Genomic DNA, 12,111 nt, shown 5'->3' with positions numbered 1-12,111 from the left:
CCCCCCCCCCCCAAAAAAAAAAAAACCCAAAACAAAAAAAAGTTCCATGCAATCCTGTTGAGTACCTTGGGGTAGGGGAGAGAAGAACCTAGAATCCTTTCCTAATTTAGAGACAAGGATTCTGAATGGATGGCCAAGGGCTCTGAAATGTCAGTATGTGAGATGAGACTTGAAGTTATGGGTGGTGGGACAGAGGATGGATAGGGAACCAGGGCTCTCAGGACAGAAGAAAAAAATGCACAAATCCCCAGGATGATCATGGGGTTTGGGGGAACTGGGAAGAGCTCAGAATAGTTGGGGTCCTTGGTCCTGTGTGGAACAGGCAGAGATGAGGTTAGGAAGGCAGACAAGAACCACATATCACAAGAGCCTAACGGGTCTGTCCTTTATCCTGGAGATGATGGGGAGCGGTTTGTATTTAAACAGGGCATCTGTAATATTGAATTACCCTGTGGAAGGTGGTTGTAAAAATGAAGGGTGCAATGATTCCAGGCTATAGCAGTGGGAATGATTACAGAAAGTGTTGAAATGGTTAGATTAAAAAACGGAGGATAAATTATTTGTGTACCTCAAAAACATGTGAACATTGATACACAATTGAGACATGTGGGTAGTTCCTTTGGGCTATCTTTCTGGGATGGCGCTGGCTGTTTCCTTGGAGACTTTCTTTCTGCATTTCACTGTGCCTTCCTTCTTTTATTTGGCAAGTTCTGTTGTTATTCAATAGAATCAGGGCTGATGCCCTTTTCTCGGAATAACTAATTGCTTGTCATCATGACTGCATGATAGTAACTGCTCTCAATCGTGCAGTAGTGTGCTGTGTTCTAAGAACAGAACACACACTTTGGAGTTTGTAAACTTAGGCTTGCATCTCACCTCTAGTAGTTGGTAGCTGTGTGACCTTGGGAAGGGCATTTGTCATATCTGAAACTCAGTTTTCTCATTTGAAAAATTCGGATTATGAAAATACCTAACGTACAGTGCACTTGAAATGTTAGGGGTACTGTATGGAAAGCACCCAACACACAGTTGTTATTATTATGATGCCCTACCCAACTTATTGCACCTGCTCTTTGACTTAAGTGAAAAGTAGGCAAGCCACAGCCCCAGGACCAAATTGGCCCTCTACCTGTTTTTGTAAATAAAGTTTTATTAAAACACAGCCGCCATCATTTGTTTATGTATAGCGTATGGTTTTCTGCTTTTCTGCTATGATGCCACAGAGTTGTGACAAAGTCTCTGTAACCTGCAAAGCCTAAACTATTTACTATCTGGCCCATGATAGAAAAAGTTTGCTGATCCCTGACTTAGGTTTTTCCAAATGCTCTGTCTCATAAAGTTCTTTTCTCTTTAGATTTTCTCTTTGCCTCCATGCTTGTGTCATTTGGTTATCAATAAAGTGTGTCTATGTACAGAAGTTAAAACAACAGTTTTTCAAGAAACTATGTAAACACTAGTCTAGAAGGAAGAATTTGTATGCAGTTTCTTCTGAAAACCAAGTAAATGATTTAACAAGGTCTTGCCCTGTAGCATGTATTTCTAAGTTGTGAATTTGCACATAAGGTTAATTTTGGTATTCCCCTGTCTGGTAATGATTAATGTAGGCTAAATTTGCCTAGAACATCTCATCTGCAAGTGTCCTCGGGTATCTTTTTCTTCACACTTAACCAGTCACGGAGAATTTTATATATATATATAGCTTTTCTAAGATGAGAAGCAAAAATAAAGTGGTAAAATGTCTTTGAACAGTTGAAGTAACCCGTTGGGTTGAGTTGTAGTGTCTCAGGTGAAATTAAGTTTTATAAATATGTTAACATTTGTTTGAAGTATACATTTTATAAATACCTTTGAAGAGATCCAGTGACATCTTATTAGAATTTCACAGATAATAGAAAATTATTAAGAAAAAAATGCCAACAATTAGTCAAAATAAGCCCAAATAACTTTTTTTTCTTTCTCTATTGTTAAATTCTAGGATATCATAATGTGCAGCACTGTTTTTATTCTAGTGGTGCATTAAAAGGTTGTTATGAAGATTAAATGTGTTAATATATATATAATTTTTGTTTTTAAGTATTCGTCTTTGCACAGCTTTGGAACAATATTTCAAAAACCTCCTTAGCGTGCTCTCTGCTGCCATCTGCTGCTAATTTTCAGAAACGAATTTTGACTCTGGCTCACTTAGCCCTCCTTATAAACTCACGTAATATTAAGGTTTGAAGTTACTCTAGAGATAATTTAATCCAACATTCTCAATTTACAGATGGGAAGTTGAGTCTCTGAGAGGTTAAGGGAAGTGAACATGGGTTCTGTTTTCTGATTGTTGGTTTTTGAATACTTGGTGACTTCGGACACATTACTCGATTTCATCATCTGCAAAATGAACATGACAATGGTACCTACATGTTAGAGTCTTTGTGAAGATTAATTGATTTAGTGCATAAAAATCACTTAGAATAGTATCTGGTTGGTAGCTAGAACTATATCAATGTTAGGTATTTCATAGACTTGGCACTGATGACTAAAACCACAGTTAGTGACAAGGTAAGAGCTAGAACTTTGGTCTCTTAAGTACTAGCTCAATAATTTTTTCTCTCGTTGAGTCTGAATATGTAACTAAATTTTACCTTCAAATACAGATTTTTAAAATGTGACCTGCTCAATACACTGAAGCTCTTGTAGTCTTTTCAAAGCTATATGATACTGAAGACCTTGCTACCGCTCTTCCTTCTTGGACTGTTCAAGGTGGGCTCCCCACAGAAGTTATTACAGACACTCATAAGCTCCTCAAGCCCCCCAGAGAAATTCCTACTGCTTACACCTGGAAGATGATTTCACTGCTGACTTTAAGTAACTTCTCTAACAAACATCCTTCCTGAATCTTCAATGGACAAGTAGACACTTGCACCCAGACTATCTCATGTCAGGCTCAAGAGGAACTAGGCTAAACCCATCAGCTCCCTTCCCAGCAACTCCTCCTGATCTCCCCATTTCAGTCAATGCTGGTGCCATTTCCCCACATACCCAGATTCAGAGTTATTTATGGCTTCTCTCTCATCTTCATTTCCATGTCTGGGAGTCTTGGTCTCTCAAATTCATTCCTTCTTTTCCTTTTCTGCCCACTCCCTCTTGGCTCCTGTCCTAACCACCTTAGGCAGGGATGATTCCAGTAGTCTCCTAACTTGGGTCCTTGCCTTGCACTTCACTGCTAGATTATATCATGGCGCGAATCAGCCTCCTTACCTGCCAGAGCTTTGTATTGCTTGCAGAGTAGATCGAATTTCTTCAGCCTTGCATGTCTCAGCTTACCTCACTGACCTGACCTTATCTCTCACTTCGTTGCAGGAATCTTCTCCTTATGCCAGGGGTGTATCTATCCCTAGATGCTAGGACGCACTCTGCTTTTCAACATTGAACCCACCACTTTTTTGGTCTTCCTTGGGCCCCACACATCAGAATGGTAGGGTTCTTATTCCACCAGAATTAAGGTACCAATAAACCTCTCAGTAGACAACGAGTAGGGAAAAGGGCCCATTACTCAAAACAAAATCTAGATCCTCTTCCTTCCTACATTGTGGTGAAGGAGTGGAGACTATCTGGAACGCTTATAAACCTCACTCACATGCAGAGAAAGAAGACTCCATTAGGGCTGACTGTTTGATATGAAGAGAAATAGTATAAATAGTGGGAGATCTGGGATATGTCTGAATGGGAACAAGGGGTAATAAAGTGGGATTCTGCAAATAATGGTGACATTTCTGGAAAGGATCTTAGGTGAGCATGACTTGGAGAAATAACACTTGTGTTGCGTCTAAACTGGTGTCTATTACTGACTCACATGACAGTGACAATACAGACCTCTTCACTTTTGTTGACCTTCTCTCCTCTGTCTGCAATGCTTTCCCCCTTTCTCACTTCCTGTTCAAATCCTTCCTATTCTGTAGGAGCAAAGAAAAGCTTATCTTTTACACAGTCATCTCTCTCTGCTTCACCCTTAGAATATGTAATATCTTTGACAACAAACTCAGCTGTACAGAAAATTATACCATCTCCCCTCCCCTTTAGTTACTTTAAAATATTTAACTTTAGTTTTAATTTTAATTAAAAATTTAATCAAAGTTATACATACACATGATTTGGGTCAAATCACTCTGAGAGGTTTATGATGAGAAATAATAATCCCTGCACCCCTTCTTCAGAAGCAACTACTTTTATTTCCTTTAATTATTTGGTTCCCTCCTCTCACTATACAGAGTGGCCGCCTAGTCTGAACACATAGGCAAATTCCCAGGACATTTTTATTGATATCAAATTATTATACATGATAAAATAATATCACCTTTGTTTCCTGACTTTATGGTCACCCTGTGGTTATATTTTAAATTTGGTTAGATCAATTTTCAGTGCTTTATGTATTATCATGACTATGTAAAACCTATTTACAACTCAGCCATGTAGTAAATCATAGGGGATTTTTCTGCACAACTTTTCTTAAAATTATGAGTTAGAGTTTATAATTGTCTAGATATGTGGTGTCAAATATGGTGCGGCTATTTAAAATAAAATAAAATTTCAGTCACACTAGTCTCATTTTAAGTGGCTATTGAAGATCATATTGAACACAGATATTGAACATTTTCATCACCTCAGAAAGTCCTATTGGATAGCACTTTTATCACCTCAGAGATGACCTAAGAGACCATGCTATTAAAATAAAAATATCTTAAAAAATTTCTTTTGAACCATTCAATATCATCTCTGCTTCAAAACAGTGAAACAAAAAGAGTCTCATTTTATTAACAAAATTTATGCTCTGGGTTCACCATCTTTTGATACCTCCTCCCCAACACTGCTTGAAAGGGATACAGAAATGAATTAATTACTCAGATGTTACTCTAGAATTATTGCCATGACAGTGATCAACCAGTGAACTTTAAATTGCAGTTATAATTAGCTGTCTTCGGTATTTAAAAATTTTACATTATCACCTTCACTGTATTCTAAGTCTGTGCTGTCCAATACAGTAGTCATGTGGCAAACTAAATTAAATTAAATTAAAAAATTTTGTTGCATTAGCCACATTTCAAGTGTTCAATAGCCACAGGTGGCTATTGGCTGCCATTTTGGATAGTGCCAATGAAGATTATTCCATCATACCAAAAGAGTCTGTTGGACAGAACTGGTCTAGATTTTTTGTTTGCTTAGCTTTTCCTAACTCACCCCCAAAATTCATAGCCAATTATACAAATCTTATGTCATGATGGTCAGACTTATTACACTGTCTTCAATTTCATCTTTAGCCACAGAAGTCTGATCTGTTCTGATCAGCTTGGTTGCTTTTGAGCCTATTACACAGCTTTTATCCTGGAATGTCCTTTTACTATCATCATGTGTAGGATTTCCTCTGACACTTCCTGGGCCTAGGACAAAAAATGGGAAGCCTCAGTCTTCACCCCTTCCATCTTCTCTTCCTAGTCCTGGCTACCCTTTACACTCAGCCCATATATCCAAGGTCCACCCACAGCTCCAGCAAAAAGCCACCTCTTCATCACCTTTTGGGCCTAGGGGCGTGTGCACATCCAGTCTCTAAATCTGCCCAAGTCATGATGGATTTGGGGAAAAGCCTGTGCAGATTCTGCAATTGGGTCTGGGCAATTCGAGCAGGGAATTCTGAGGTCCTGAGTACCAGGATATGGTTTAGAAGATGGCAGTGTAGAGGCTGGGTGGGCTTCATCATGCTGGACTGTAGAACTCTTCACCTGTTGGGAGGGGCACAACTCAAGGAGAGCCAGAGTGGGGCTTTTCTCTAACTCAGTTTGATCTCTCTTTTGGGCTCACACTCTCCTGAGTGGTGGGAAAGTACTCACTGTCACTCAGGACTTCCTCAGTCACTTCAGGGTTCCCTCCTCCTTGGGTTTGCCTCTAAATTCCAGGGTGCTTATACAGAGCCATAGGGTCAGTTGAAGATGGAAGTGGGTGAGGGGTATTTTTGGTTGCCATCGTGTAGTTACACTAGTATCCATAGCAACTTCTTGTCATTCACCTGACCCCTAATTGGTAGTCTGTGGAGATCACGTCTGGAGTCTTTCCACCTCAACTCTAGGCCTTCTCCAGGTTTGCAGGCTCTCGGCAGCATGCTGGTATGTGAGCAGACTTAATGAAGCAGCCTCAGGCCTGTCCACGCAGGCCATCCGTGTGGCTGTCTCTCCTCCTGCTCCTGCAGCATGCTGGGTGCGAGAGAATTTTGTGAGACTTTTTGCTTCCTCAGATTCTACCTGAGAGATAGGGCACAGACCTCATTTACTCTTGGCTCTGGAGCCATACTGCTTCCCTTCACGGGGGATTCAGTCCACTTGAGTCTATCATTGATGTATAGATATTGTGCCTTAAGTCCTTTACGGTTCTGGATTCTGAAGTTTAAAAGCTCATATTATAATGGGCTACAATAATCAACCACATCGTATATCGACAAAATAAAATTAAAAAAATAAATAAATAAAAATAAAAGCTCACATTATGACATCTCAAAAGCCATTTCCCTCAAACTTTTATTTCTGCCAAAAGTTTCTAAAGCCTATTTAGAAACTACAAAACCAACAGTTCATTTTTGCCCTGATTTTCCACAATGGAATTCTGAGACCTTGAAGGTGCATTGCCCTAGCTGCGGCCTGAGTGGGGGTAGGGTGGGGAGGGTCGGGAACTGACCGCATCACTATTAAACCTTTATGATAAACTCTTTTGCTCTGTTAATTATCTTCTCATGTATGTAGGATTTGCCTTTTCACCTGGATGTTAGGTTTGTTGAGGGCAGAACGGCAGTTAGAAAATTTTTTAAGTAAAGGATAACATTTTCTTTATTCTTATAAGTGTGTCCATCATACAATAATTCACTGATTGAAGACCTTTAGCTTTGTATCTTTATGGTACATGACTGTGTTTGGAATATAGTAAACAATTAAATAATTGATAAATTTGCTGAATATACCTCGGAATAGCTCCAAAAGAGAAAATAAACATTTACCATATTACCCTTATAAATTTTTTTTATTAATGGTAGATAGAATTTATTAGCACTTCCTATATGTCAGTGATTCGACTAAGAGTATTATATATTTATCGCATATTTTCACAACATCCTATGACATAACTACTAATATTCTCATTTTCTAAGTGAGCATGCTAAAGCTCAGAAAGATTAAAAACTTGGCCCATTATCAGTCATTCATTTTGTAAGTATTACCCTTTTAAAATTAAGAAAAAAATTTTATTTACTTGGGAAACAATAATTACATGAGTGTAAAAGAGATGCTAAAATTTTTTTTTAAAAAAGGATCTTTATGTATAGTTAGAAAGTAATCCTTCTTTTCTCATTTGGCTTTTCAATTTCAGGCTCAGGTTGACAGGTCTCTTTTATTTATTTATTTATTTTTTAAATTAAAAAAATTTTTTTCCCCAGTCCCACCCCCGGCAGGTCTATTTTAGAAGCCCAGCCCTTGAGGTCAAAGAGGACCAGTTCTTGCTGCTGCCCGTTGCCCCAGTGCCAGGAATGCCAGTGTGTTCCTTTTTTTAGAAAATGCAGCTGCTGGTTTCTAGCCCACTGAAGCCACTCCACACTTCAGTGACAACTGCTGAGGGTGGGGAGGGGAGGAGGCAGGTGTAGGGAAAGCCCATGGTCAGAAAGGTCCCATGGTAACTAGGGTAGAGGTAAACTATTAGCTGGGCACAGAGACATTTCCAGGAGGTATTCTGAGAAGTGGGAGGGGTAGAAAAAGAAATCCATTCTGGGCTGCAAAGATAGGAGAGGCTTTGTGATCCTTCATAATGAATTGAGCATAAGTTCATTTCATACCATGCCATTGCTGTCAACTATTTAATTCAGATTAACAAATATCTTTTGAGTCCTCCCCACCTAAAAATGCAAATAACTGTTGTGCTAGCTCCTAGGGATGGAATACAAAGATAAGTAAGATATGACTCTTTTTCAGTAGAATTTGCTACAGATCTCCTCATTATTTATCTCATAACCCACTATCTATGTTGCTCTCCAACTTGGACCTTCTAAATCACTCTCCATTTCCTATGGAGCAGAACACAAATTCCTTTGCCTGACTCCCAAGGCCCTTCATGATTCAATTCCAGCCTATATTTCCAGCCTCTTCCTGAGTATGCTCGGCTTCTTGGTATGTGGTGAATAGGCATTGCCACCATATTCTCCTATAACACTCTGTCTGTGGCTGGAACTCCTACTTACTCTTCACCGTTCAGCTGAGATGTCACCCATGACGTCTTTCCCTTTGCCCCAGGCTGTGTTAGGGGCCCCTCCTCTGTACTTCCTTTGTGTCTATCACTATTATAATCCCCTGTGACATAATATTGGAATTGTTTGTACAGTATATTTTCTCCTATGGGGGAACTTCCTGAAAGGTGGAACCATCTCCTTCTCATCTTTATATCTCCAGCACATGCCATAGAACTGGTCCACGGCAGGCACAGAATTAGTAATGGATTGGTGAGTGAATGGAATAAATTCATTTATTATTCTTTACCTTTTTGATATAACTGCCAATTTTTAAAATTCCAGTCTTCTTCTTCCCTATCATTACTCATCAAACTCTCTTTCTAGAATGCTGTCAGAAGGGTATCTCAGTGGACTGGCCTACTCGAGTGACACCCACTGGAGTTGTGCATCTTATAATGAGCAGGCGATTGGGGAGAAGGAAGAGAAGACAAATTCTGTTGCTGCTCTTCCCTATTCCTCTGTGGATGAAACACAAATCAGAAGTCTCTACATGAGCTGCAAATCCTCTGGCAAGTTTATTTCTCCAGTGCATTCAAGAGAGAGCCAACACAGCAGAAGTCAGAGAGTCACAGTGCTGCAGACAAACCCCAATCCCGTGTTTGAAAGCCCAAATTTGGCTGCAGTCGAAATATGTAGAGACCCCAGCAGAGAGACCTACTTGGTTCCCCCTTCCTGCAAAAGTATTTGCAAGAATTACAATGACTTACATATTGCAGGGGACCAGGTGATGGCCATTAATTCAGTGACAACAGATTTTCCCTCTGAGACCAGTTTTGAATATGGCCCTTTGCTGAAGTCATCTGAGATTCCTTTACCGATGGAGGATTCCATTTCCACTCAGCCCAGTGAGTTTCCCCAAAAACCCATCCAGCAGTACTCATCCAGCATCAAAGAGAAAATCAGCCTGCAGATGCACAAGCCTATTTCTAATGCAGTGCTGAATGAGTACCTGGAGCAGAAAGTGGTGGAGTTATATAAGCAGTACATTATGGACACCACATTTCATGACAGTTCTCCCACTCAGATTCTGGCATCTGAGCTCATCATGACAAGTGTGGACCAAATTAGTCATCAAGTGTGCAGAGAGAAGAACCTGGAGACATCAAAAGCCAGGGATATAGTCCTTAGCCGTTTATTACAGTTGGTGTCAACTGAAATCAGCACCCCCAGTCTCCATATTTCTCAGTATAGCAGTGTTAATCCATAAGAGAGGATGCTTCCATTCCTTTCGCTCAATTACTCGAACCAAGGCAACACTTTATTCATTTATTTTAAGAATAAACAGGAGAAGGTTGGTGAAGGGGAGTTAAGAGCTAGAGAAGTAAAGGTCGGCTGGAAGTCAGGTTTGAAAAAAGGGGAACTCACATGATTATACATGATGAAGGAATGTGGGAAGAGGGGCCCTAAAGAATGATTCAAAGAGACATGTATATAGCAACAAAGCAAAAATAAAAAAGATTAAAAAAAAAAGAAAAGGTTATGATTCACTTAAAGGAGTATAGACATGTAAAAAATAAGAAAAGCCGAATAAGAAAGAAACACACTATGGCAAAACTAAAAAGCCAAAAGTTTTCAGGATAGAGAATTAAGTATAGATTTGTTACCCAAATAAATTCCTCCAAGTTATTTCTTCCTGAGGTAAATGGACTGTAGAAGGCTGCTATATTTGGGTAGAAAGACAGGTTCAAACAGTTTTCAAAATATGTGTTTATATCTCTATTTTCTCTATTCTGTATCAGTTGATCATTTAAAGATTTATGTTTTGTAAATATTAAAACTGTATTAAATTGGAATTGTGTTTTTATTTTTGAATGATTACTTAATTACAGCTATGGCCACAAAACAGTCACTCAAATACCCTAATTCAGTTTACTGGTGAAGATGAAATTTTCTAAATGGAAAACACCACATAGTGAACATTAGACCATTTACTTTTATTTTGCTGTGTATGATTTTTTTTTTGGTGATATTAAACTTCAAAAGAAATTATTAATCTTATTTTTTCCCATTTTTTTTTCTCTGCCTGTTCTCTGTGTCCTCTTGACCTAGACCCAAGAAGGGGTCTTCCATATTTTCCAAACAAGGTTACAAGCCCTAGTGTCCCATGATATCAAATTCTGTAAACTCATTCACTAGAATGGCAGCTTCGTGAGGGCTTCACTCCTCTATACCTTTCCTTTAGCTCAGGGGTTGGCAAACTGTCGCTACTGGCCAAATCTAACCTGTCACCTGTTTTTGAACTCCTGTGAGCTAAGGATGGTTTTTCCATTTTTAAATGGTTAAAAAGAAACAAAAACAAAAATAAGAAAAATATTTTGTGAGATGAAAATTAAATGAAATTCAAATTCAGTATCCACAAAATATTTATTGGAAACAGCCATGCTCATTTGTTTATGTATTGTGTATGGGTGCTTTCACACTCAAATGGCAGAGTTGAGTAGATGTGGCAGAGAACATACGGCCCACCAAAACCTAAAACACTTATGGTCGGGCCCTTTACAGAAGAAGTTTGTCAACCCTGCTCAACAGCAGTGCCTTGTTCATATACTGCTTTATTGACTTCATTTTCACTGAGAGAGCCAACTGTGAGATGGAGTTGATGAATGAGTTTATTGAGGAATCGTCTTGGTCTTGGGAACAACCTCTGTGAGGGAGTGAGGGAAGCAGAAGATGTTTCCACAGAGGCCTCCACCATCTCATAGGGAGTTCTGGAACCAGGGTGACCCTTCAAAATGTTTCCAAATTGAAAAAGAGGGCTGGCTTTCATGCTCCAGCACCAACCAGGAGAGGATGTTACCTTAGCTAACAGTTCAGGGGAGGGCTATTCCAAAAGTGAGAATCAACTGTGAATCTTGAGCAGCCAAACTCCAGGCAGCTGATGGAATGAGCTCCTCAGCCCGAAGGAGCGATCTGGACAGAGTAATCCTCTACATTTCTCAGTATTTGTATTTGTAGAGTGAATGAATATATATTTTTTTCATTGCACATACTATTGGGTAAGAAAATCTGATTATGAAATTATTACTTTTCAGAAATGTTTTTCACCTTTTTAAGCATATTGCAATAATAGCTTCTATGTATTAATTGCTTCCTTTGTGTCTTGTACCATGGTAACTATTTTGCACGAATTATCTTCTATAATTCTCATCATAACCTTATGAGAGAGTGTCTGTTATCCCATTTTTACAGATGAACCAGCTGGGCTCAAGGAACTTAAATAATTTGTCCAAGGTCACACAGTAGGTGATGGAATCTGATTTCGATCCAGTTCCCTTGAACTTGAGGCTCAATCCCCACTGTTAACTGTTGAGGGTGGGGAATCCTATTACAGTAATTGAGAGCTGGGGCCTTGAAGAGGTGATTGGATTGTAGGACCATGCAGTAGTGAATGGACTAGTAATGGTGGTCATGGGCATGGCTCTCTGGGCTTTAAAAGAAGAGCACACGAGAAGTTCTTTTTCCCTGCTCCATCATTTCTGCCACGTGAGACCCTGGGTCACTGTTGCCACCATCAAGACCCTCCCCAGATCTGTTCTTTGGAATTTGGACTTCCCAGCCTCAGAAACTGTAAGCAATAAATTTCATTTTCTTTATAAATCACCCAGTTCCAGGTATTTTGTCATAAGCAACAGAAATGGGCTAATACAACACGTGTCTGTGTACACACAACAGGAGTAGGCCCTCTTTTCTGCAAGCTTAATATATTGGCAGAGAGACCTAGAAGATCACTAGGGAACAAGTAACAAAGCCACTTATTAATTAAGAACTTGACAAAGTGGTACAAACAGGAATAAGATTATCCATGATTGCAA

General features: G+C 39.3%; 1 protein-coding gene across 1 annotated transcript in view; it reads left to right on the top strand.

Annotated features, from left to right (window-relative positions):
* LOC103590378 (chromosome unknown open reading frame, human CXorf21) overlaps positions 1-10,028 on the top strand; it is a 13,465-nt gene extending 3,437 nt beyond the window's left edge. Inside the window, exon 2 of the mRNA XM_008572600.1 lies at positions 8,624-10,028. Coding sequence (XP_008570822.1) covers positions 8,625-9,506 — 882 coding nt within the window. The 5' untranslated portion in view covers position 8,624 and the 3' untranslated portion in view covers positions 9,507-10,028. The remainder of the gene's footprint in view (positions 1-8,623) is intronic.
* The last annotated feature ends 2,083 nt before the right edge of the window (positions 10,029-12,111 follow it).

This window comes from Galeopterus variegatus, unplaced genomic scaffold, assembly GCF_000696425.1.
Source record: "Galeopterus variegatus unplaced genomic scaffold, G_variegatus-3.0.2 Scaffold809, whole genome shotgun sequence".
Classification (NCBI taxonomy): domain Eukaryota; kingdom Metazoa; phylum Chordata; class Mammalia; order Dermoptera; family Cynocephalidae; genus Galeopterus; species Galeopterus variegatus.
Note: the sequence above shows the minus strand (reverse complement) of the source record. Positions and strands in the feature narration are given on the sequence as shown.